This window comes from Mercenaria mercenaria, chromosome 13 (assembly GCF_021730395.1).
Source record: "Mercenaria mercenaria strain notata chromosome 13, MADL_Memer_1, whole genome shotgun sequence".
NCBI classification, from domain to species: Eukaryota; Metazoa; Mollusca; class Bivalvia; order Venerida; family Veneridae; genus Mercenaria; species Mercenaria mercenaria.
In genome coordinates this window covers 46,546,743-46,573,827 of record NC_069373.1, presented here as the reverse complement: position 1 = coordinate 46,573,827, position 27,085 = coordinate 46,546,743, and the positions used below count along the sequence as shown (strand labels likewise).

Below are 27,085 nucleotides of genomic sequence, written 5' to 3'. Positions count from 1 at the left end.
GTATCAGCATTAACATGAAATGCGACAAATTCCTCTCAAGCCGAGGCTGCTTGGAGGCCCAAACCTAACACTTGCATGTGATATACAACCTCATCATGCTCAACACTTGCATAAAGTTTCAATAAGATTCCTCAAATTGTTAAGATGTTATAAGCACAAACACAATGCATTTTGGAAAAACTTAACACAGTGTGACTACTGTATGCCTCTCTTGTGAATGAACATTAAAATGTACTAAGTAAATTTTTTACAACTTACAAGTAGCTGAATTCATCCCAACAGAAAAACGTGACAGGTGAAAATGGCTTTTAAATACAATGGTTTAACTGCTGCATAACAAAAATATCTCATCCAACAGCTAAAACTGGAAACCTGAATTTCTTCGAACTTAAAAAGCAGAAACATTACTAACCAACTTGGTTGGAGTTTTATTACATAACCAGTAAAATCTTTCAGCAGAGAAAATTTGGAGCTGTTAGAACTTTAAGTCAATAACCTTACCTGGCCATTGATTTTATGATCGGATGAGGAACCATGGATGATCCTTGTGAAGACCGTCTCTTTCTCTGTAACCTGGTCAGCATACACTGCCGTCACCGAGGCTCTACTAGCAGCCGGCTTGCCTACTGGAGCACCATGGATCAGATCCTGTATAAATATATTTAAACACATTATACTGTTCTTTACATTTCAACAACAGCTGTCACTAATGGTGACAAATGCCCCCGCAGCGCCTTGACCTGGTGACCCCAAAGTCAGCAGGGGTCGTGTACTCAACAACAAGTACTATCAGTATGTGAAGTTTGAAGGTCCTGGGTGCAGTGGTTCGCCAGTAAAGTGCCTCATGCAAAAAGTAAACGTTGTGACGAACGAACGGACGGATGAAAACTAATATGCCTCCCTTTGGGGGCATAAAAACTAGAAAAAAGTTTCACTCTGCTACATCCATTTTCAATTTTTATTACCAAGAGATAGAATAAATTCTTCTTCTTACTAACATGTGAGCAGAGGTGGTGGAAAGATTTTAAAAATATTTTACTGTTAAGACTTATAAGAACTTATTCTAACAAAAGAAAAGGAGAAATATTCTCTAAACCACTTCATATTACTTACACTTAGCCTTCTCACTCGGAGATTTGATGTTTTCTCACCAAGAACAAAACTGATGGCATCCATAAGGTTAGACTTTCCTGCAAAACAAATATTTTCCGAATTATAATATGCTCATTTAGCCAGGGTGTTCCGTAGGTTCTGAAACTCAAGTCACTGACTCTTCAGCCTGAATTTTCAAGGGTCAAAACCAGATTTTCAAGAGTCAATATCAGCTTTTGTGGGGTTAAGCTATACTGCTCTTAAATACAGACTTTAATTTAAGTCTTTATATTAAGATTGCAATAGAAAATTCATGTCCAAAAATCACTGTTGCGAAAACAGAGAGGTGACAAATATGGAAAATGAAAGTAAGCATTGAATTCTTGATAAAATTCCTGTTTTTAATTTCATTTCTTTCATCATTCCTGTAAAATACTTATAATGTCTGCTTCAAGGCTTTGGGTTGACCCGAGGATCCGGGTTTTGACCAGCGAAAATCGGAAAACTTGTATTTGACCCACACAGAAAATGCCGTGTTTTGGCTTGAGCCGTGGAAATTTTCTTTTAAGCATTTCGAGTTAAAAAGTTCTGCCCCTTGTCAATCAAAATCCAGCCCTTTTTTTGTAAATTTGGGGAAGGGTACCAGGTCCCTTTTGGAGGGGAAATTTACGTCGCGAAATCATTGTTTGGAGGAATATATTTGCTGAAAAGTTGTTAAAATCAGGACTGAAAATCAAAACTAATTTCATTTTTTTTTGCATGGGGAATTTTTGGCCAAGGTGGGGAAAAAAGTAGGCAGTGGCTACGATTACGGTACCGTAATCCTAGCCTCCGATTCTAGGATTACGGAAGTTCCGTATTCCTAGACAACCCTATGAGGATAGGCTAGGAATACGAAAGTATTTAAAAGGCATCAAATATATGTTAAGACACGCACAAATGATATTGTAAACTTACATATTTCACTTTAGAATAGCGAAAACGAAATACAAAAACATATACGAGTGTTAATTTCGCCCGATTCTATATGCGAGGAAATCTAAAGTGACAGGCAAAATCTATATTTAAACAAGAGCACCGCCTTGCGGGTGCTGACGCTCATCTGATTTTTTTTGTGTAATAGAAATATTGTCCTACCCATGATTTTCTAAGTCTAAAAAGGGCCATCATTCTTGCAAAAAGCAGGATAGAGTTATGTTTCTTGATGTACAGTGTCCACTTATGAATGTGAAAAACTGTTGCAAGTTTTAAAGCAATAGCTTTGATAGTTTATGAGAAAAGTTGACTTAAACATAATACTCAACCAAGAAAATGATTTTCTAAGTCCAAAAGGGGCAATAATTATTGCAAAAAGCAGGATGGAGTTATGTTGCTTGCTGTACAGGGTCAGCTTATGATGGTGAACAAGTGTTGCAAGTTTCAAAGCAATAGCTTTGATAGTTTAAGAGAAAAGTTGACCTAAACATAAAACTTAACCAAGAAATCTGATATTTTCTAAGTCCAAAAGGGGCCATAAATCTTGCAAAAAGCAGGACGGAGTTATGTTTCTTGCTATACAGGGTCAACTTATGATGGTGAACAAGTGTTGCAAGTTTTAAAGCAATAGCTTTGATAGTTTAGGATAAAAGCTGACCTAAACATAAAACTTAACCAAGAAAACTGATTTTCTAAGTCCAAAAGGGGCAATAAATCTTGCAAAAAGCAAGATGGAGTTATGTTTCTTGATGTACAGGGTCTGCTTATGATGGTGAACAAGTATTCCAAGTTTCAAAGCAATAGCTTTGATAGTTTAGGAGAAAAGCTGACCTAAACATAAAACTTAACCAAGAAATCTGATATTTTCTAAGTACAAAAGGGGCCATAAATCTTGCAAAAAGCAAGATGGAGTTATGTTTCTTGCTATACAGGGTCAGCTTATGATGGTGAACAAGTATTCCAAGTTTCAAAGCAATAGCTTTGATAGTTTAGGAGAAAAGCTGACCTAAACATAAAACTTAACCAGGCAACGCCGACGCCGACGCCGACAACCGCTCAAGTGATGACAATAACTCATCATTTTTTTTCAAAAAATCAGATGAGCTAAAAATAATATTTTTTTAAATCCTTTTAAGCTATTATTAACAATATAATTATTCGTTTGTCTGCCATTTCAGAAAAGAAATGATATCTACTATGGTCTTGGAAAGAAAAACTTATGCATACGGGTGTTGATTTCTCCTGTTTTTACGTGGAAAACTCAAGTGATAGGCAAAATCAACTCCTAAAATTAAAAGTATAGAATTTTTTTAATCTAACTTTGACCCTCATATTTCTATTATCGTTCCGCGCGCCGCCATTAATATATTTTTTAAGATTATATTAACCCAAATTGGCTGATCTATAACACGAAATAATTAGGCAGGCATGAAAAAAAGCTATTTTAAGTGAATTAAGTAAGTTTACAAAATCATTTATGCATGCCTCTAAAATACTTCCGTAATCCTAGCCTATCCTCATAGGGTTGTCTAGGAATACGGAACTTCCGTATTCCTAGAATTGGAGGCTAGGATTACGGTACCGTAATCGTAGCCACTGCCAAAAAAGTATACTTTTTTAGTGTTTTTCCCAGGACCAGAATGGGGCGTGGTGCTGCTAGGGCATAAGGGCACTTTTCCGCGGTTCGCTATGCAAAAAGGGCATTTTATCAGTCATTTTAGATCATTGAAGTTTGATGAACAAAAAGTAACAATGTCCTAAACACACAATTTAATTCACTCTTTTACAAAAAGAACATTATTTCATATAGTACACATAAGACCTATCAAATAAAGCATGTCAGTTAATACTATTGGTTGACTTTCTTAACTTAGGCCTACTTTATATTCTTAAACACACAATTTCATTTTCCATTTTACAAACAGATCATTAATTGTATCAAAGTTAATACAATTGATCATTAATTGTAAATACTTTGTCACATCAAATGAAACATATGAGTTAATACAATTTGCTGACTTTCTGACCTGGGGCCAACTATAGTTTATTAAACAGCTATTTTTTAAATAGTTATAATTAATCATATTGAAGTTAATACAATTTGCTGACTTTGTTTAGTTAACTTCCTAAACTTTCTTCAACACACAAATTAATGTAAATATTTCCTGTTTAAATATGTATCTAGCAGATTCTGGTCAAGAAACCTTATTAAAGAAGATAAATGTTTTAACTTAAAAACATAATCATCTGTTTATGACTAGTGTTAGTCTCTAGATAAAACATGACTCTTCACATTAAGCGTCTGTTCTTTGCCAAGAATTTTTTGATCACTTTGTCCATGTCTATATCACTTGCTGACTTTGTGTTCAATTTGATCATGAGAAGTTTGTTAGTTGTTTCAACCTCATGTCTGTTGCGGTGGTCTGTAACAATTAATTTGACCTGAGAGAATACTCTTTCTACAGGGGCAGTAGACAATATTAGTGACTCATGTACAGACAACAAGCAAGTCATCAAAGGGAAGATGGATCCAGTAGTCTCCTTTGTCTCGAACAGCTTTGCCAGCATGAACTTTGGGGTACACTTATCCAACACACCACTGAATTTCTCCTTGATGTCATTCCACTCAAATAGTAGATCGTCCTCGGAGAGTTCTAGATGCTGTGCAAGTTGTGAAATGTCAGTGTCTCCATGAAAAGTGGCTTGATCAGCTGGAATGTGACTAAGGTCTAATACTGACATTGCAGATATAAGCTCAGAGTGTTCCAAATGCTCCTCCATGTGGTCAACTACAGCATCAATGAATTTGTCTCTGACCTGATAAATCTTGTTCTCACCTTGTACACTGATACCTAGTGTTTCAGCCATTGTTGTGACCTTTGACAGGTAGGGACCAGGACGCTTCTTCATATTTTGCAGGTTGGCAACTGCTAACTGTATCTGGGGTTGAATTGATGCTAAATCAATGTCAGCTCTTTCAAATAGAAGAGTGAGTCTGGCAAGGGTTGTGCACATATCACAGAGGAGGAGCATGTAGAAAAGCTTGTCACACTGTTTCATTATTTTCAGCAGTCCTGTTGCAGAGGGACCAGACTTTTCACCAAGTTTCTTATCTCTTCCAGAGACGACAGCATTCTCCAAGTCCTGGCAGATAGCTACATATAACTTCCTTATAGAGTGTAGGGCATTCTCATGACTGAGCCACCTGGTATGTACTGCCTTTTTCACTGTCAGATTCTGCTTAGTGTCAGATGTGCCCATTTCCCGGAGTAGATCCTGAACAGCATCAAGACTGCCAGACTTTACTGTACTAAAGTGATAGTACTTCCAGATAGCAATTAGTATTTCATCAACTGAATCAATTTCACGGACACTGCCAAAGGCCTTAGACACAGCAAGCTGAAGACGGTGATTTAGACAGTGAACAGGGATTACTCTAGGATTGTCCTTTTTGAGTTTTGCTACCACCCCATTCTTCTTTCCAGTCATAACTGAGGGACCATCACTAGCAAATGATGTCATTGAATCCAAGGAGATTGATGCATCATGGAGATAATTCTTCAATGACTGGTATATGATGTCAGCACTACCATTGGGAAGTTGTATGTCTTGTAGAAAAGAAAGGTTGCTTTCACCGTTATAAACATACTTTCCCACCACTGCTAGATGTTTACGTGCACTGACGTCTGTGTACTCATCTTTCATAACACCATAAGCATCACTTGTCTTAATCTTCTCCTTTACTTCCTCCTCTACAGTTTCTGCTTGGCATGTTAAGAATTCATCAATGATTTTAGGGCTGGTGTACTGTGCATTCTTGCCCTTGCTGAGATGTGAAAGATTCTCAGCACCAAGCGCCACACAAAGTTCAACCAGAGGTTTGAAGAGAGTGGTGTGTGGTAAGTTGTGTCGTATCAGGAAGTGCAACACCTTCTGTGCGTCAATCAGAGCCTTCTTTTCACGGCTATCAATGTTCCTTGCTAGTTTGTCAATTGAGGCAGATGCTGTGAGTTCTTGAGAGATAGCATTTTTATGTTGCTCTGAGTCTTCATGTCAGACGATGACATCATGTCGCATAGATGTACAGCCTGTGCTCACCCAGGGACCGCGGTTTTTTAAAGACCACTTGCTACACACAGAACAGTACATTGCCTCGAATTTATGCCCATCTGGGCTCATCTCTTTAACACACTGTAGCCAAGGGCGACCATCTTGCCATTTCGTGTTGAACTGGGTACCATGGCCAGAATTTTTCTTTCTTTGATCAAGGTCTGGATATTCTGTACCTTTACTCGGCTGCACAGTGGTCGGGACAGACGCATTGTCGTTTGTTGTGTCTGCACTGGCTCTGGAGAAAAAAAACAACACAAAAAAAAACATTAATTGCATAGACGGAAAAATAGATTTTATAATTCTAAGAAGTATACAAAAATCATAAAAATGGCCTTGAATTGTTCCTGTTTTTTTCTTCTCACGTACGACGTATATTCTACTTTAATTAATCAGTCTTATGCATTTTTTCTCAATATTAAAAACAACCACATGGGAAGAATTTAAAAAAAAAAAAAAAAAAAAAATACGGGCACACGTTCCATAAGAGGCGATCATTTGCGGGTTTCGATGCCGAAATTTACATTTCACGGCGTTCATTTTATAGTGTATATCTTTCTACTATTTTCACCTATTTGCTTAGTTTAATATTCTTAATTTATGTTGATACGTTTACTAAAAGAATAAAATTCGTATGTATGTTCGTCCCTGTAAATATCTTGTAGGAATGATAGTTTTCCCATATTTTACGAAAGAAAATGCTAACAATCATTTGCGGTTTCGATGCCGACATTTATATTTCACGGCGTTCATTTTCTTTTCTATTGTTTGACATATTTGCTTAATTTAATATTCATAATTTATAATACGTTTACTAAAAGAAAAGAAAAACGTGTCTATGTGCGTCTCTGTAGATATCATGTATCAATAACAGTTTTCCAGAATTTTACGAAAGACAATACAAACAACAATTCATAAATCGTTTTACGAGAAAAAAAAATGGTTTTAAAAGATACTTACTCGGAATCATTCCGTGACAAAAATCCAAACATTGACATGTTGTTTTTGGCAATTTTTGCGTTTCCTTTTTCCAATTGCGAGAGCCTACGTTTAGCAGACGGCATGTTTGAATCTTAACAGAACTAATTATTACAATTAATATTGCAATATCGCATTAAACTTCCAAATAGCGAAGTGTGAAAAAATAACACTTGAATCATTAAATTTCAACTTTGAATTAGATAATTGTTATCAATATTGATCAAAGATAAAGTGACCGAAAAGCGAGCACACGCTGTCATGATTACGTCACTCGATTCATGTCACCCGCTATGCGAATCGTGAAATACACGAGCCAGCTTCCTGTGTCGTTCATTAATTACAGGTAAGAAATTATTAACACAGTGACAATTTTATGATAATTAGTTGTAAGTGGGCAATTCAAAAGGCACGTGGCGCATACGGACCTCTTGGTGGGCAGCGTGGCGCGCGGGAAAAGGGGCATGGCGTGGCGCCACACTGAAAATGCCTAGGAAAAACACTATTTTTAGATTGGGGAATGGGGCCAAATTTTGGCCCTAAAATCAGCATAAAAAAAGGCCTGAAATCCCATGGAATTTCATATTGTTTGACGCCATAAGCGGAGGTATGGCAGTAGGATCATCATATATTTATTAGCTATCGACACATCGTCATCTCGCAGTTTGTATTTAGTACAATAATGCTTGTCATTATCAGATGTGTTTCTTGATCAATGTGTAAAAGTTTAATGAGAACGCGAAGAGCAGCCTATTATCATGTTTGTACCACTTGTCATTTAACAGTCTACTGCCACACTTCAGATTGTGGCAGCCACAATATTGAAATTCACTAGGATTTTGATTGACACGGGGCAAAACTTAAAATCTCGAGACACATTAAAGAAAATTTTCGCGGGTCAAGCCAACACATGGGGCACTTTTTGTGCTCTTCTTGGGTCAAAACATTTGGGCTATTTCACTATTCGTACGAGACAGCCTTACTGATAGCCAGAGAGGCTATCGTACAGGATCATACCGACATTACTGGGGTAAATAGAATGACCGGAAAGCACTGGATAGCACCGAAATACCGGAAAGCACTCAAATTTCTTATAAAAAACATATAAGGGATGTTCTGGGCGAGTTTTCAATGGTTTAAATCGATTTATTATTGAAAACAAGAGGGCCATGATGGCCCTATATCGCTCACCTGTTATTATTGCTCTTGAGGACAAGAAGGTCCTCGGAAAAACTATCTAAGTCCAAAGGACAGAAACAACAAAGAGAAGAAATTTAACCAAAAAGAAAAAAAAAATTCTTAAAAGGTACAGATATGTCAAAATACACCTAAAAATTGGAGGTACCATCCATGTTATACCACAGAAAAGTGGTCTCGGTTTTCCCCTACGGCCAATAATAAAAAAGTTACTAAAAATAAGCTATTTATAGTAACGTAAAAGGGAAGTAATTAAAAAAAAATTATTGTAAGTGAACAAAAGAAAGATCTGCCAAGTAAATCTGTTGACATAAATGAAATTTCAGATCAGTATCTTCATTAGTTATGGAGATATAGCCATTTTAATTTGAAATAAAGGGAGATAATTTGACATAAAATCAGTCCATAGTTATCTACCATGATTGGCTCAGTCCAACTAATGACAATAATGAAATTTCAAGTAAGTCCTATAAGTACTTACTGATATAAATCCATTTTGATTACAATCAGGGGAGGTAATCAGATATAAAATAACTCTGGAACCTACGATTGGATCTGATTTATCATGGAATCCAAGATTTATTGTTGTTGAAAATATTTTGGAAGTTTGTATCAAATAAAACCATAAATGAAGTCTCTATATGGCTGCAAAAGCCAAAATAGCCAATTTTGGACCTTTAGGGGGCCATAACTCTTGAACCCATGATGGAATCTGGCCAGTTCAAAAAAGGAAACAAGATCTTATGGTGATACAAGTTCTGTGCAAGTTTGGTTAAAATCAAATCATAAATGAAGCTGCTATTGTGCAGACAAGGTCAAAACAGCTTATTTTGGCCCTTTCAGGGGCCATAACTCTGAAACCCATTAAGGGATCTGGCCAGTTCAAGAAAGGAACCAAGATCTTATAGTGATACATGTTGTGTGCAAGTTTGGTTAAAATCAAATTATAAATGAAGCTGCTATTGTGCAGACAAGGTCAAAATAGCTAATTCTGGCCCTTTCAGGGGCCATAACTCTGGAACCCATAAAGGAATCTGGCCAGTTCAAGAAAGGAACCAAGATCTTATGGTGATACAAGTTGTGTGCCAGTTTGGTAAAAATCAAATCATAAATAAAGCTGCTATTGTGCAGACAAGGTCAAAATAGCTAATTTTGGCCCTTTCAGGGGCCATAACTCTGGAACCCAAAATGGGATCTGGCCAGTTCAAGAAAGGAACCGAGATCTTATGGTAATACAAGTTGTGTGCAAGTTTGGTTAAAATAAAATCATAAATGAAACCACTATCGTGCAGACAAGAAATTGTTGACGGACGGACGGACGCACGGACGGACGGACGGACTGACGACGGACGACGGACGAAGGGTGATCACAAAAGCTCACCTTGTCACTATGTGACAGGTGAGCTAAAAAGATATAATTTGATGAAATGTTGACCAATTAACTTGCTTGTATCAGGATAGTATGATAATTGACATTTCGCGAGTGCTTTCCGGTTCTGCGATCCTGTTAAATTATGAGAGATTAATAATATTTGAAGGAAATTCGAATGTATAAGAGCAGCAGAAATTCAGATAATTATTTGAAGTTTTATTATATTAATTGATTATAAGCGAATTTATCAATGTCTACATGAAAACTAAATGTCCGACGCACATGTCCATTCACTTCGTGAATATATCAACACGACCGGAAAGCAATCTTTAATCATAGCGTTGAATCTGTTTAACTTGTAATGATTGAAAAAGTAATAAAAAATGATAAATATTTGGTCAAATTAAGTCTCATAATTACGTTCATTTGATAATATTTATTTCAATAGTGCTTTCCGGTTTTGAGAAAACTGTGTTAAAATAAATAAACTTGTTAAACAGATAAAGAGAATCAAAGCATATCTGAAAGCAATTCTCATATTTATTTTTGTGACAACTGTCAAAATAACATACAAACACGTACAAGCACATACGACATATAATATACATACAAACGTAAAGCAGATGCCGGTCTGTAAAATTCATCGTAGTTGTTGAACTTTTATGATCACAAATTGAAGACAAGACTTACATATAAAAACATTAAAAACATTAAAAATACGATGATCCAGAATTACTAAACATTTTTTTTTCTTTAACTATTTTATGATATGACATGTTTACATTTGTTTACGTTTAATATTATATGTATTTGTGTACCGAAAAGCAAATTCAAGGTTACCGGAAAGCACTTGTCACATCGTGTATTGTACATCTCTAATTAACGAGGTGCAAATTTAATCACAGCGATTGTATATTAGCGATAATTAATAGGCGTTAATCCAATCATCACGGTGGTCTTATCGGAAGAGAGGAATAAAAAATAACATGCAGGGTTCTCACTAGCAATTTCAAGTTGCAGTCCTGGGACTCCCAAAGCTGAAAAAGTTGCAGTCCCAACTACTGACTAGACTGACGGACAGACTTAAACGTTTCGTCAAAATACAGGCCTTTATTGTACTGTCAAATTAAGTGTAGGCCGACAGACATTTTGTAAACACAGTTCTTCACATAAATATTGTTAAGGTGTGGTAAAAAGGTAAAGATAAAATAGGTCACATGTAGTCAAACATTAATGTAGGAAAAAATCACCCCTGGACAACACCCCCTCCCCCCACATCCCTGCTGTTTTGATCTTCCTGGACAAAATCCCCCATTCAAGTTATCAAGTTGGACAAAATCCCCCTTGTGAAAATATCAAGTTGCCCAAAAATTGCTCCTGATAATTTTTTCTTAACCTTTTTATTTCAGAATGGAAACGTATATAAACATACAGTGAAAAGAAAATATATAAACAATTACTACTTTTATTTTAACGTGTCTAAAATACAAGAATGCACAGTATGCCTAAGATCAACATATTAATAAATGCTTCCTCAAATAACATTAGCGATTTTGCAGAAAATAAAGACCGGCATCAACAGCATCTTAAAATTACTCGGACATTCATAATTAAGCCTAATTATCACTTTCTTAAAAAAGATTCTAAAAAGTTCTTTAAAATTGGTAATTAGTACGTGAGAAAACAATCAAAGTTACTTCGAACACTACGTAATCCGTCGTTAGCAATTAGACACCTATGCAATCACACCGACAATCACATGTATTCAAGTTGATCTGTCTCGCGGTGAAGTGGAAACGGGCAACGCTGATTGGCTATACGCGGCTATCGGTGACAAGCGAGTAACTCCGCCCACATATTTTGCTCCCGAGTCAAACCTTGTGTATTCGCAATTTATGTAAATCAATTAATTTTCACTGCGTCTCACTGCAGAAACGTGCGTCCGGGGACTCCCAAGCTGCAATAAACACGCGTATACCGGGACCAATTATGCGTACAGGGACGCCGATTTCGGCGTTTCCGAGAACCCTGAACATGTTATATTAGTTTTATTCTTTAGTAATTCCGGATCACAAAGGGGGAGCTGCAGAGTTTCATTTTCAAATGATAAAAAAAGTGGCAGTACGACTCAAAGTCACTGTTATCATGCAGATAAATTGGACCAATGAATATGGGATGATCGTCCGTCCGTTGTCTGTTAACACTAAGTTGCTTATAACGGTGACCGTGACGTGCATGTCACATAAATTGAAAGTTTTGTCCACCCCTAGGACTGTATGACCTTGAAAACTATATAATCATTCGCTTGCTTTTCAGGTTCAGCGTCAAAACTCAAAAATAAAGGGAGATAATAACAAAACTATTATTTGTGTTTGTTTTTATAAAAGAGATTTAATAAAATGTAACTTTATAATGAATTTTGTTTTTATATATTTGACAAATACATAGGAAAAACATGGTATAATTTTAAACTCTAAATAAACCTTGCGTATTGCTTAAAAAATTCTCTTATATAGTTGACTGAGACACGTAGAAGTTATGAACTATAAATCGTCAGACGGTCATTGAACTGTTAAACTGGTAATCAAATGATACGTGTCCTTTCATGTATCATGTGCAATTACAATATGTTGAGTATTACGTAGAAAATTTATGGATTGCATCAAGTGTCGTATCACGATGAAACAATATCTTTTAAATCTTATTGGCCAATTTGGGTAAAATTTCTCACCACTGGTGTTGAACATGATAACATGGAATGACCTCATAAAAAAAACAACAACAAATGTACTCACCGCCTAAGAGCGCCTTCAGCATCGTAATCCGTTCCACGGAATGCACAACATTTACACAGATAAACTAAATTTCTATCTGACCAAGACCTAAATTCTACATCAGTCAAATTTGTACAAGTGCGATGTAACCAATTTCTACAATTTGAACACTGTATTGTGTCATCTGAACACTCTAAAGTGCATTCAATGCACGGAAATTCTGTCATGATTTTGATTTTGATTTAGCAATGTAATAGCGTAATAGATAAGCATAAATAGCAATATCGAATGGTAAAAAGAATATCTTTTTCAGTGTTTATATACTAAATGTAGATTCTACTCAAAAAATAATTGTTCTTTATTAACTATTTGTTGGTCACATATATTGTTTAATGTAAGGTGTATGGTGTGTTTATCAAAAGGAAACCGCCGTTTGAAAATTTGTCGGAAAATTCTCATGTCATCTCTTTAAAAAAAAGGTGTCTGTACTAATTATCTCAGAAAAAAGAAATAAAAGAATTAAATGGATCGTACATTAAATGTTTCCTCAGTTTGGCCATATATGCTTTTGATAAACCGCTGTTAATAATATCCTTTTTCAAAATTAAAGCCAACCGGTCGGTGCAATTTCTTTTCATTTTCAATAAACAACACCATTAATCATCTTTGATTAAATTAACACCTCTGTAAGGCCGCTAAACCGTTAATCATTGATTAGATTAACACTTGTTATACTACTGCTAGATCTACTTATTTTTATTAATTCTAGTGGTTATCGTTAATTTTATTTATCAATGTTTCTTATCAAGTACACATAATAATGAATTAATATTTCTTACAAAGTACTTATATTTATGAATTAAAAATCTTAAGTAATAATAGTTATGATCACGCTGACGTCGTGTGTGCTTTCCGGTGATCTCGAGTGAATATTGAGTTTATCAAGTCTGTTTCTTGCCCGTTTTTTTTTCGTGTTTATTTCTTGTGTTTATCGTTTTTTTTTTAAATTAAAGTTTCTTATCAGGTTATCAGGTATTCTAATGATGAATTAACTGTCTAACTTTATAAATAAAAACAAAGAAAAATATCAAACATAAAGCGAGTTATTTTTTAACATTACATATCTTAAGTAATATATTGTGATGTCTTATGTGCTTTCCGGTGATCTAGAAATGTTTAATAGTCAGTCAAAGTGAGTTCATATAGGTCTGTTTTTGCTACATATAATCCAGATATTGAAAACTAAAATATCAATATAAAAACACATTTATTTTATTTTATTTTTTATTCAATTTCTACAAAAACACTTCTGTTAGTGCTTTCCGGTTTCAGATGTTATGTTTTTATGAACTGCTTTTCGACAGTTTGGGGAATATGGTTTACTCACATAGACCCAACGTAATTGCATCATTTACATATTTTTTGGCATCATTATTATAGAGATCTATATCTTAAATATTTCTCACATTACTTTATCCAACGTTTTTTTTTAAATTCTGACCGAAAAGCACTATTCAAATCAACATAGTCACATCATCAATATGATCAAATATAAATCTATGTGAAACAGATTACTTAATAAATAAGTAAAACCACTTAAAAGCATGTAGAAAGATAAAACTGCACTATATTTCTAACAGAAATATATATATTTCTTCTTTTTTCACTGACCGGAAAGCACTCGCTAATTGTCAATTATCATACTATCCTGATACAAGCAAGTTAATTGTTCAAAATTTTATCAAATTATACGTATTTTTCAATAATAAATCGATTTAAACCATTGAAAACTCGCCCAGAACATCCCTTATATGTTTTTTATAAGAAATTTGAGTGCTTTCCGGTGTTTCGGTGCTATCCGGTGCTTTCCGGTCATTCTATCACAGGAGTCTGAAATTCTATCAATAAGACCATAGAAGTCTATCTTTACAAAAAATACCCCCTATATATATAAAATAAACACCAGGAATGAAACGTCAAAAACCCAGGGTCCCCTGAAAATACGCATTATTTTATATATATAGGGGGTATTTTTTGTAAAGATAGACTTCTATGGTCTTATTGATAGAATTTCAGACTCCTGTGATTCTATTCACCGACATTACTGTACGAATAGCCAATTCCTTGAACGTCACTTGGCATACTTGGGCAGTACTATATGCTCTTAGCTCTTGTAAACTACATCTACAAATTTCGAACAGTGATCACAAAATTAGTGTACCTGATCCATTTGGTCCAATGATAGCAGAAAACTTTTTGAATGGGCCGATCTTTTGTTTACCGAGGTACGACTTGAAGTTGTCAACCTCAATGTACTTTAAGTACCCGGGCATTTTTACTTTTATTGCTGCAATATGGTGTATACGCTAAATACGATACATATGGAATAATGCAATCTAATTGCAATTTTGTAGATTTCTTGTAATTCGCCGAAATTTCGGCATAATTTTAGCGCGAACAAAATTGTTTGCTTTGATCTCGCTAAAGTCGAGGTTACGCGAGAACTTGCGGCGGTAACTTGTAAGACTTAAGAACTATGAAAAACTGTTAAGGTATGAGACCACCAATAAAATTTGAGGCGCTCCTATTCAAAGATACTGCTGCTTCTTTGAATTAGTCAAGTCTGTACCAAAATGTTCTATACCCTAATAATAAACCCAAAAACAAGATTCACAAAAGGTGTCCCACTAAAAGATCAAAACTCGGGCTCTCTTAAACATGTCAGTTTCACCTCTCTCACTTGACATGCACAATCAAAACCTAATTTAAGGCTCTTGGACCAGAAAAAATACTGCAAATACCCCATATGAATGGCCTCATCGTCAGTAAAGTCGGAGTATGCCTATTAAAGCTCCTTGCCACCCTCAATGCCAACAAAGCTGCCGGCCATGACAATATAAGACCAATTGTCCTGAAGGAGCTGAGAGAGGAGATTGCTGACATCATCACTTTTCTCTTTCAAAAGTCCCTTGATCACCGGCAACATTCCCTATGACTGGACCAGTGTAGTCCAGTTTACAAAAAAAAGATACCAGTGATCCAGCAAACTATCGCCCTATTTCCCTTACATGCATTCTCTGTAAAACCCTTGAACAGATATAGTTGCCTCTCAACTGTCTTTTCACTTTACCGACCACAACATACTCTATAATCTACAACATGGCTTCAGAGAAAGACGGACAAGCGAGAACAGCTCATTGAATTAAATGATTACCTTGTGAACAATTTAACCTCTCCTCTGATAGACAAACAGATCTTATACTCCTTGATTTTTCTAAAGCTTCTGATAAAGTGAACCATCTAAAACTCTATACACTCTTCAAGAACATGGTGCTTGTCCTCAAATCCTAAACTGGATTCGATCTTTTCTCATTGGCCTAACACATACGGACAGTAGTTGAGGATGGTGACCGTTCTTCCGAAGTGCCTAGGCCCCCTTTGTTTCCTGCTCTACATCAACAAGCTACCTTCCTCAGTGTTAAAGGCTCAGGTCAAATTATCTACTGATGACATTGCTGTGTACCTTACCACCAACTTCTCCTCAGACCCTTTAACACTTCAATATGATTTAAATAACATGGTACTCTTGGAGAAGCATGGAGTTCAGTCCTTTGTTCAAAGACTTAGTGCCAAATTATTTATATAACCAAAAACAAAACTGTGATTAAACACCAATATCTGGCCAAATTCTGAAATCTGTATCTAATGCTAAATATCTCGGACTAGATCTATCCGCTGACCTTAAGTTAAACACACACATATCTAGGGTAACTTCCAACGCAAACAGATCTCTTGGTATCATTAAAAGGGATTAACAACGAAAAATAAAAAAAGTCAGCGAACTAGCATACAAGTCCCTGGTCCGACCATAGGTTGAACATGCGTCAACTATCGAGAGCCCTTACTCTAAATTCAACATTAATAAGCTAGAAATGGTCCTGAGACGTGAGGGACTAGTTTAGAGTGTAACAGGCACACAGGAAGACCTGGGCTGGCGATCCCTTAAACATCGCACACTAGACTGCAGACTCATCATGTTCTACAAAATATACTGTAACCTAGTTGCAGTTAATCCCCCGCCATATATCCAAGTCCCTCATAGATTAACAAGACACATATGCACTCTCTATCTATACTTTCCTCTGACTACCACAAGCACTCCTTCTTTCCTCACAGCATTGTACTTTGGAACCAACTCCCAAGTCACATTGCCACCCTACTCGATCTTGATCGGTTCAAGCGGGCGCCATCAGTCTAGCACTCTGTGTTTTAACCTTTTATCCTTTCACTTTTTCTCACTCATGACTAGAACACTTTTCCAGTCTCACTTATCCTGACATGTTTTAGCTGTCAGGTTTTATCTCTCTCTCTCTCACGTATTTACTCATAATCCGACGTGCACTTAGTTCCTACCTTTAACACTCACGAGAGGGGCTGACATTATCCAAAGATAGAGAGAAAGAATAATAACTATTTAATTGTTACTAGTATTCCCATTTGGCCAGTCTAAAATGTTATGTTCATGAAAGTGGATGCTTCACAAACAGGACTCCGTCAAGTGTTTGATAATCATATTGTAGCGTGCACAGTCTAGCTCAGTATATTAAATATAATATAATTTTTCTATGGGCTTCCTTGCCGACTGATTGGAAAACAATTCGTGGATGGGATCTTGTAGAATGGCGATTCACAACAAACAATGCCTGAGGTGAATACCATACATTAAGATTTTACCTAAATACCACCAGATGTCGAGTTCCTATCGTCGTGGAACTTAAACGGAACGCAATGTTCTGAGTAAGAACCCAGACTATGATAGGAGGTCAAGAACCCAATAGTATTTGGGAAGAAGGGAGAAATCACGAGCGTCCGACTGTAATGTAGAATTTGATTAAACTCTGATTTTTCAATATGAAGAATATACTTACAACTTTCGGCAAATAAAAAAAGGTAGGGCCAGTTTATTTTTGTTCAATATAACCTGCGTTAAGTTATATTACAAGTCATTAACGGCCAAAGTGAAAAGATGTTTGCTTTTTGTTCGATATCACTTCGTCATTAGGTCACAATGATGCTTTATTTTGTTTGATAAACAAGCTTTTAAGTACAGATACGTCTCAGAATTTTACTCTCAAGAATTTCTTTATGCTCAATTCTGATCGAAGAAAACATAAACATTAAACGGCTGGAAGCCTAATGTAACTCATTTTGCTTACGAATGATATAGTCCTCGTATAAACGAAGTCCCTTGATCAATAGATAAGGTCATATTAAGTAGGTAAAACTAATTTTAATTTTCAAGAAAATAATCTGCGTTTGCCATAAATATTTAACTATTGATTTGACCGAAGAACGAGAAATCAAGTTTGGTAATGCCTGCTTAAAATGAATTCTTTTAACTTTTTTGAGACATTTTAATTTTTTTTTCAATGAAACGAAGTATTTATGCCACATTTTGGATTAAAACTCTATTTCGGAATTTATCGTGTGAAAAGTACTCGATCAGGTCTGCATCACCCACATATCATGCTTCCTGTTATTTTTTTAAAAATCTTTATTTATTCAATAACGTATGAAATGCGAATTCCAGAAAAAATACTCTATCATTAGTTGTAGATGCAGATCGAGATATCCGGCTGTCGGGGTAACTGTGGGTCTGCCGTAACAAGTAACACTCGAACTGGATATTCCCATCTGAATCTGCAACTTACGATAGATTATCATGATATCAAAGATCCTGGATTGCCACAGTGTAACGATGCTTGATTTAGATCCACATCACCAGCATTTGAGTAAACTGTCATGGACGGCCACAATATATTAAAATACTGAGGATATCGAACGAAGACAGTTATCAATCTCATGTAGTCATCATTGACCTGTCGTGGGATTCCAAAAGGCTCGTTTACTTGCTCCTGTCTTTTCATTGATCTATCTGACTCATCAAGGTCATCTAAATGATCTATATGACTCACCAAAGTCATCTAAATGACCTATCTGACTCATCAAAAGTAAAGTCAGACTACTGGCACATCACACAATTGTCTATATCACGGTCATAGCCTTCCCTGGAGCACGAAACCTACAAAATGACATTTCTTTGAAGAAACAGCATATAGCACATCTGTATGGCCATAGTTTGAGTGCTATTTCACAAAATGGCTCCATGGCAAAAATTCCTTTCATATCCTTTAACAGCGATATATAGGTAATATATATTGTTATATACAGATTACGACTGTAAATAAAAAAGTGGCCAGATATTATTTTGTCACGGATGGAATATTTGTTAATTATATGTCTGATCTTGTGAATGTTTACAGATAGCGAAAGAAGTGTAACCTTACTTAAAACGCGGTTATAACATACCATTTTAACCTTATCATACTTGAAGGTATAAAAATGATTGTGTAGTCTAACCGTATGTGACCCGTAACGTCAATAACTTCCTGGTTCGTATCTGTAAACTTTGGACTATACATTCGATTTAAGCAAACAAATATAGATCTACTTAATCTTTAATGAGTCAGCTAAGATTTTAAGTGTATATTCTGTATGGCAGGATAAAGAACATGACTTATTTAAGTTAACAAAAACATGGAAGTATCAGGACGTACACAGACTGGAAAAGAAAATATTTTGTGTCAACCGTGCCATAGTGACGATGATGATGTACCAGCTGAAGGATATTGTGAAACATGTAATGAATATTTTTGCTCTTCATGTCTGAGAGTTCATCGTAAACAGTCAGTTACCAAGAATCACGTGATCAAATTGAAAGATGAAATGCCTAGAGTCCAGATTCAGACTGACCGCTGTTCTGAACTCTGTGCTGTCCACAAAACCGAGATAGTGAAGTTCTACTGTCAAAGACACAACTCAGTGGGATGTTGCGATTGTATGGTGCTAACGCATAAATCTTGCAGTGTTCAGTTGGTTTCTGATGTATCCGGTAACTATGGCAACTGTGAAGAACTTCACAATATCAAAAAAGAGATAGAAGAGCTTCAAAAGAAAATCAAGGCTTCAAAATATGAAATACAGAAAAATCTGAAAGTGGCTGATGATGTAAAAGTCAAAATAATTGCAGAAATCAAATCCTTTCGTGAAGAAATGAACAGTTACCTGGACACAGTTGAAACAGAACTTATACGAGAAGTTGAAATGATAAACGCTAAAGATGTTTCTGAACAAAGTCAGTTTCTAAATGAATGTAAATCGATCGAAAACGAAATGAGTGAATTTCAAAGAAATCTTGATCAATATGCAGACAAAATAAATCAGTTGTTCGTAACAGCTAAACTTGCACAGACCAAACTTCATGCATGTCAAAAAATAACAAAGGACATTGCTTCAAAAAGTCAAATGAACATCTACAAATTTGAACGATCAAAAGACATGGATACGCTGAAAAAGAGCCACATTTCTATCGGAACCATTACAAGACAGATGTCAAAATCCAAGGCTCAAATTCAGAAAGATATAGCTGACATGAAGGCTCATTATGTCAAGAAATTCGACGTGAAAGCTACAAATGAATCAGCTGTCTGTTGGATAACAGGATTAGCAAGGCTTTCTTCTGATGAAATTCTACTTGCAGACTATAACAACCAGTCTCTGAAGATTCTCAATGTAAGAGACAATGCAATCATTTCAAGGTATCAAACAGTTGGTTCACCATGGGATGTTAGTGTCATTAATACTGAAACGATTGCAGCAACGCTACCAAGTGAAGGCAACATCTTGTTTGTGAATACCAAAAATGGACTGTCTGAAAGCCACAGTCTGAAAGTAAGGAATAACTGCAGAGGAATTGATCATCGTAATGGTGTCATTGGTTTAGCTTATGGCCATCCCCCAGCTGTTCAGATACTGAACATGAAAGGTGATATTCTACATGAAGTCAAAGATACGAGCCTACTCCAGTATCCGGAGTTTATAGCTGTGATAGATGATACAAATATTATCATTTCAGACAGTTATAAAAGCGCAGCCTATCATCTAACAATAGACGGACATCTACAGGTAACTAAGAAATTCGAGAGGCTCCAATCTATAAGGGGACTGGCAGTGACCAGCAATGGAACTGATGTTTTTTGCTGTCCCAAAAACAGTGGACGATTGAGCATTGTATTACCAAATACCGGGAAAACTCTGCCTTTTTATGTACAGCATGTACAGAAACCATTTAACATACTAATTTGTGAAGAAGAGAGCAACCTGTTTTTGTCTGAAGACTGTGGTTCTGGTGACTGTAATTATATAAAAATGTATGATCTAAAATAAAAATGTAAAACTATTCATTCTACACTTAGATTAAAGAGATGATGACTCTACCTTTTACTGTATAAATATTGACCTATAATATGTACATTGAATAATACACGATACACTAATGATATTTCAAATGGGAAGTGTTTATCTTTAAACAGAAAGTAGCAAAAAATAGCAATTACATATGTAACTGGGCGAATTAGAGTAAAAACAACTCTAGTAAGATGCTAATCACAATGTTTCAGCTGATCCGCAAACAAACTTTATAAACAATTATCAAAGGAAATTGATTAAAGTAACAGATGTGAAAAAACCCAAAAACAATGATGGTAAAAATACAGTTATCCAGATGTGTTCGTTCTTTTGAATTAACGATTGTTAATTAAACTAAAAAACTACAGACGTCCCAGCACGCAAACATACATGGGACCCATGTGGGGCCCATATTGTTTCCCATGTGGGACCTATATGGGCTACCCACATGGGACCCAGATGGGTTTTGCAAACCATTTTGGCATGGGTCCCATATGGGATATACTATATGGGACCAATGTGGGTCCCTTATGGGTCCCAGATCTTATAACCCATGTGGGACCTTTCTGGGTCCCATGTCGTATATTATATAATATGGGCGTTTAGGGGCGTTCTGGAATTGTATGGGTCTTATTGTTTTATTGATACTGTCAACTGTCCGAAATATTGTAGCTGTATTTGTTTCCGGATCACTATGGACTGTTTTGTTTTTCTTCTCTTGATCTATTGCATTTCCAAATCACTTCATCGCAGATTCTTTGTAAAGGCACTCTGTAAAGTAGAAAAATAATGTCAGTCTGAGCACATGTCCATAAAAATCATAACTATTTGCAAAATAGCATGGCATATTTGTAAGTATTTTACATGTTTTTAAGAAAATAAATGACAAATAAAACTTTAACAAAGCACGCATCTGGAAGACAGATTTGTACAGAACAAGAAAAAGGGTATGAAAGTATAAAGAAATGCTTTTTAAACTTTGAACGTAGATCTGTGATCGTATTTTATCTAAGTAGAATATATAGTAAGTCCAATAAGTAATCCAATAATTAAGTGAGTCGTAATTTAATACCTTAAATAGCTTATTTCTCAAAATCTTCATCACGGCAAAACCACTGGACCGGGCATCACCTGAAATATATTAAATTCGAGTGACTTATAATCATCATTCATCACTTTCCCGTAAAATGAATAAAAATGCAAAAACAGTTTTGATAAATAAAGTACTGATGAAACAGTTAATGGAAGCATTTACACCGGTTAAAACTGTTATCAACATTTTCTGAGATATCCTCTCTGACTTTGAAGTATGAGATATTTTTAAGAGAAATGCAGATTTAAGAAAAAAAGCTAATAATGTTAAAATAGGTATTTTACCAATACGTCAGTGACGAATTATTATATAATTATTATAATGTTTAAAGAATTATACTCACTTTTTCTGCATCATCCTTCTGTTCCTAATGAATAAACTTGTTCTGTATTGCAGCTTAATCATCTATCAAATGAACTGAATAGTGTGTAAACCATTGGCGAAACTAATTGATAACATGTGTAGAGAGAGACGGACCCTTAGTTACCATGGTTACAAACATGTATTATAAATGTTTCCAATGAATTCCAGTATCGCGCTTTCCTTAATATTTTTAAATGAATGAGTGTTATTGTTAAAAATAATTAGTCCAATTTTAATAAGGAATATTTTCAAATGATTTTGTAACTCTAGTAAATACATTTTATTTTTAAAATATTATGAAGTAAGGAAATTATCGAACTTTCGATCCAACATACCGGTATGTCTAAATTTATAGATTTTTTCCTAACAGTTTATGTTGTAAATGTTATTGCACCTAAGAAGAACGAAAACTTGCATTTTCGCATAGACAGAGACGTTTTTATCTCGGCTTTAATTTTGTAGGTAAAACAACATAAAAAGACGTCTTTTTCTGGTCACAGATGTCACTGGGATGGGACCCATATGGGACCCGTCTGGGAAACATATTTTTGAAAACAGAGAAATGTATTAGCTAGAATTCAAAGAAAACATAGAAAACAAGAGCACCGCCTTGCGGGTGCTGACGCTCATCTGATTTTTTTTGTGTAATAGAAATATTGTCCTACCCATGATTTTCTAAGTCTAAAAAGGGCCATCATTCTTGCAAAAAGCAGGATAGAGTTATGTTTCTTGATGTACAGTGTCCACTTATGATGGTGAAAAACTGTTGCAAGTTTTAAAGCAATAGCTTTGATAGTTTATGAGAAAAGTTGACTTAAACATAATACTCAACCAAGAAAATGATTTTCTAAGTCCAAAAGGGGCAATAATTATTGCAAAAAGCAGGATGGAGTTATGTTGCTTGCTGTACAGGGTCAGCTTATGATGGTGAACAAGTGTTGCAAGTTTCAAAGCAATAGCTTTGATAGTTTAAGAGAAAAAGTTGACCTAAACATAAAACTTAACCAAGAAATCTGATATTTTCTAAGTCCAAAAGGGGCCATAAATCTTGCAAAAAGCAGGACAGAGTTATGTTTCTTGCTATACAGAGTCAGCTTATGATGGTGAACAAGTATTGCAAGTTTTAAAGCAATAGCTTTGATAGTTTAGGATAAAAGCTGACCTAAACATAAAACTTAACCAAGAAAACTGATTTTCTAAGTCCAAAAGGGGCAATAAATCTTGCAAAAAGCAAGATGGAGTTATGTTTCTTGATGTACAGGGTCTGCTTATGATGGTGAACAAGTATTCCAAGTTTCAAAGCAATAGCTTTGATAGTTTAGGAGAAAAGTTGACCTAAACATAAAACTTAACCAAGAAATCTGATATTTTCTAAGTACAAAAGGGGCCATAAATCTTGCAAAAAGCAAGATGGAGTTATGTTTCTTGCTATACAGGGTCAGCTTATGATGGTGAACAAGTATTCCAAGTTTCAAAGCAATAGCTTTGATAGTTTAGGAGAAAAGCTGACCTAAACATAAAACTTAACCAGGCAACGCCGACGCAGACGCCGACGCCGACACCGACGCCGACGCCGACGCCGACAACCGCTCAAGTGATGACAATAACTCATCATTTTTTTTCAAAAAATCAGATGAGCTAAAAATTGTTATACTAGTGACAACACTTAATTAATTATAGTGTTAAAATCAAGAAGTTATGTATCACTTCACTGAGACATTAAACATGGGTCCAATATGGGTCCGATGTGGGCAAATACTTACAATATGGGACCCAGATGGGACCAGTCTTGGAAACGTGTTTCTTTTGAGACCAAAGAAAACATACAAGCATTCAAAGAAAACATAAGAAACTAGTTTAAATTTTAGGCTAATGACACCACTTATAAACATAAAATGAATGAACTGGTATATCACATCGCTGAGTTATTGTATATGGGTCCCATATGGGTCCAATGTGGGCAAATACTTACAATATGGGACCCAGATGGGACCCTTCTTGGACACATTGATACCTAAAAACGTACAAATATTCGAAGAAAACTTAAAATATGAATATCTATACTGGTGACACCACTTGTAAACTTAAAATGAATACATTTGTAATTTACATCCCTGAGACATTGTATATGGGTCCCATATGGGTCCAGTATCGACCAATACTTACAATAAGGGTCCCATGTGGGACCCATATGGTAAATTTGCCCAGATATAGCCCATATGGGTCCCATATAGGCTTGCGTGCTGGGGTGCTATTCTTAATATAAGACTTTCTCAGGCTTTTTGATTCAGAAAGCTAAACATTATGTTAGCACCATACCGAGACAGGAAAGAAAATGCGTTTTTAGTGATCTAAATGATTTGAAAGACGAGAACCACTTCATTCTAAAGTGTAGCTTTATTGATATATAGATTCTTTATTTCCTCCATTAAGGATAGCTATCAAAAATATGATACATATAATACAATACGTTCTAACATGACTCGCATGACTCGTCAATTATGACGTCAAATTGCCGCATGACGTCCGATACATTACTCCTCGGGTAAATGAAGTTCAGCATAATATTTATTAGAATATTTCAATGAGCATGTCAGAATGAAAACAATCAATATCTGCTTGTGATTTATCGTCTAATTTACCACGGTTCATCGTTCAGATGCTTCAGTATTTAACCAACGCCCTCATGGTTCAATTCCTACACATCTGAACTCTGAACCGTGGTAAATCAGACGATAAACCACTCAAAGGCCTTGATTATTTATTAAATATAAAACAATTGAATGCAACAGATTATTCACATGTACAGTCATAATATTTCAACCTTTATAACACACTTTTCAGAGCATTTATATATATAATTGAACAACGAACATACTTCATGATATACCATGTGTATATAGACAACTCAACTGATCGAAATACAATACGTGTTGGAACATTTTTATAATATTATTAACATCATTATATATAACTTGTAACATCAAGTAGTTGAAAAATCCATTCTTATTACGCCTTACTGAAACGAAATGAAAAATGTATCAGAGGACAACACTTTATAAATTAGATCTGCCCAAGACTAATGCAGCATTTAAAATGAAGGAAAGTTCCAGTCTGAATTGTTATCACAGTACACATCTCTATGCCGAATTAAATTAACAATATATTAGTACATACTTCTATGAAATTCCAAGTGTTTTTAAATTCATTGGATTATTAAACTCAACAAATAAGAATACACCAACGAAACTTATAAATCACTAAGGCCTTTAGACAATCTAATGTTAGACCAGATGTGGCTTAGATCTTAGTCTATTTATGTACATTCGTGTTTTGAATATACTCTCGCATCTTAACATTCATACATTGTGTTATGCTTATGTTTATTTTGATTTTCTCGCATCTTTACATGAACTTGTTTATTTGTTCCTATTTATTCATTTATTAATTATTAATATTGCACTGACTATATAAAGTATTTTACGCATGCCATATATTATGTTTATATGTTTTTGTTGTGTCGATGAGCTTTTCAATATATATTTTGAAGCTACCCGTCTTCTATATATTTTAGCTACAGTTTCTCTTTGTTTCGGGCCTACTTTGCGATGCATGGATCTGAACATGTTTGCTGTGCTCTTTACTTACGGGAAATCTTTCCTTACCTTTTAATTCTTACTAGTGAAATCAACAGTCTTAAGGGAAGTGTCTTCAGATAAATGAAAGACATCAAGTTCCAGCTCTTCATTTTAAAAGTGCAGATCCCTGAACACGATCAAAATAAGAATAATCCAAAGAGTGACATTGAAATTTCCGTAATTAATGCTGCTGTGGATGATGAAATGAACAGTGCCAATACAAGACCAGACCGAACGAACGAATCGACCATTTCCAAACAGAAAAAACATGAACTATATTCCATATAAAACACACAAATCTTTTATAGCAGGTGATTGAAGCAGACTTAATCATGATCCATGCTAGAATAAACAATGTAGCAAATGCCTGAAGTTCAAAGTTTGTTGCTAAACAAACTATTTATACAATCCATATCTGAGAATATCATTAATTCATCTGATACCTAGTAACCTAGGCCAAAACGGGGGAGGGATTTACGGGAGGAGAAATTTGCAACGCCGGGACAGAGGTATGATCTACATCTCCAGTGCCATCACGGCCGCTGGATGTGCCCATTAGTGGTACAGAACATTTTATAGAAGATAACTAATACATGATTAAGTGGCTCTCACTCATGATCCTTGATCACATATATTTAACCTAGTGAAATTTTGAACAAACGTATGAAAACATATGTCAAATAGTGGATAAATTCAGATATATGTGATGCTATTAAAACTAGGGACAGGTCACAAACAAAGGGGTGTGAGTAATACAAAATCTAGAGAAAAACACTTATGTCACTTATATTCTTGTCCAAAAGTAATTATCAGAAACTTTCAATTCCAATAAGCCATTCCTAAACGGCTATAGAATAATCTTTATGAAATGTCTGGATTTAATTCCAAAGTCCAAACATTAAACATGACCTTTAGCTTGTTCTAGGCATCCCTGTTATTGATCCATTTGTAACTGCCAATATGTTTCATGAACAATTTCAAGTTACAGAAAGAAATCTCAACGAAGAAAACTCCTCTGTTTTATTCGTTTACAAAAAAGCAAAGTGTCACATTCAATGAAAAATAAGCATTATCTTAGATGTCTGATAATTTATTGATTATTTCATTATTTCATTTATTATATAGTTCGATCCCTGGGCGGTGCGTATGTTCTCCCTGGCGATGTGATAAAAGACATTTTGTCTAA

At 35.3% G+C, this 27,085-nt stretch overlaps 3 protein-coding genes across 3 annotated transcripts in view; 1 reads left to right on the top strand and 2 right to left on the bottom strand.

The window, feature by feature from the left end:
- The window catches only part of LOC123528715 (structural maintenance of chromosomes protein 1A-like), a 44,691-nt gene extending 29,690 nt beyond the window's left edge, over window positions 1-15,001 (bottom strand). Inside the window, exons 1-3 of the mRNA XM_053521719.1 lie at window positions 14,720-15,001; window positions 1,114-1,190; window positions 502-648 (exon numbers count right to left, since the gene is read on the bottom strand). Coding sequence (XP_053377694.1) covers window positions 502-648; window positions 1,114-1,190; window positions 14,720-14,831 — 336 coding nt within the window. The 5' untranslated portion in view covers window positions 14,832-15,001. The remainder of the gene's footprint in view (window positions 1-501; window positions 649-1,113; window positions 1,191-14,719) is intronic.
- LOC123529585 (zinc finger protein 862-like) lies at window positions 3,682-7,121 on the bottom strand. The gene has a single exon (XM_045309967.2). The coding sequence runs from the start codon at window positions 5,770-5,772 to the stop codon at window positions 4,357-4,359; it is 1,416 nt and encodes a 471-aa protein (XP_045165902.2). The 5' UTR covers window positions 5,773-7,121; the 3' UTR covers window positions 3,682-4,356.
- Window positions 15,002-19,095: 4,094 nt separating the features above from the next.
- On the top strand, window positions 19,096-21,139 carry LOC123530353 (tripartite motif-containing protein 66-like). Its single transcript, XM_045311122.2, has 2 exons — window positions 19,096-20,752; window positions 21,018-21,139. Exons 1-2 carry the CDS (start codon window positions 19,096-19,098, stop codon window positions 21,137-21,139), a joined length of 1,779 nt encoding a protein of 592 aa, XP_045167057.2.
- Window positions 21,140-27,085: the final 5,946 nt, after the last annotated feature.

Excerpts from the sequence above, each read along its gene's own strand:
- LOC123529585 (XM_045309967.2), bottom strand. The coding sequence starts at position 5,772 with ATGAAAGATGAGTACACAGACGTCAGTGCACGTAAACATCTAGCAGTG.
- LOC123530353 (XM_045311122.2), top strand. The coding sequence starts at position 19,096 with ATGGAAGTATCAGGACGTACACAGACTGGAAAAGAAAATATTTTGTGT. Across the intron at positions 20,753-21,017 it reads AGACTGTGGTTCTGGTGACT|CTGATCCGCAAACAAACTTT; the intron begins GTAATTATATAA and ends ACAATGTTTCAG.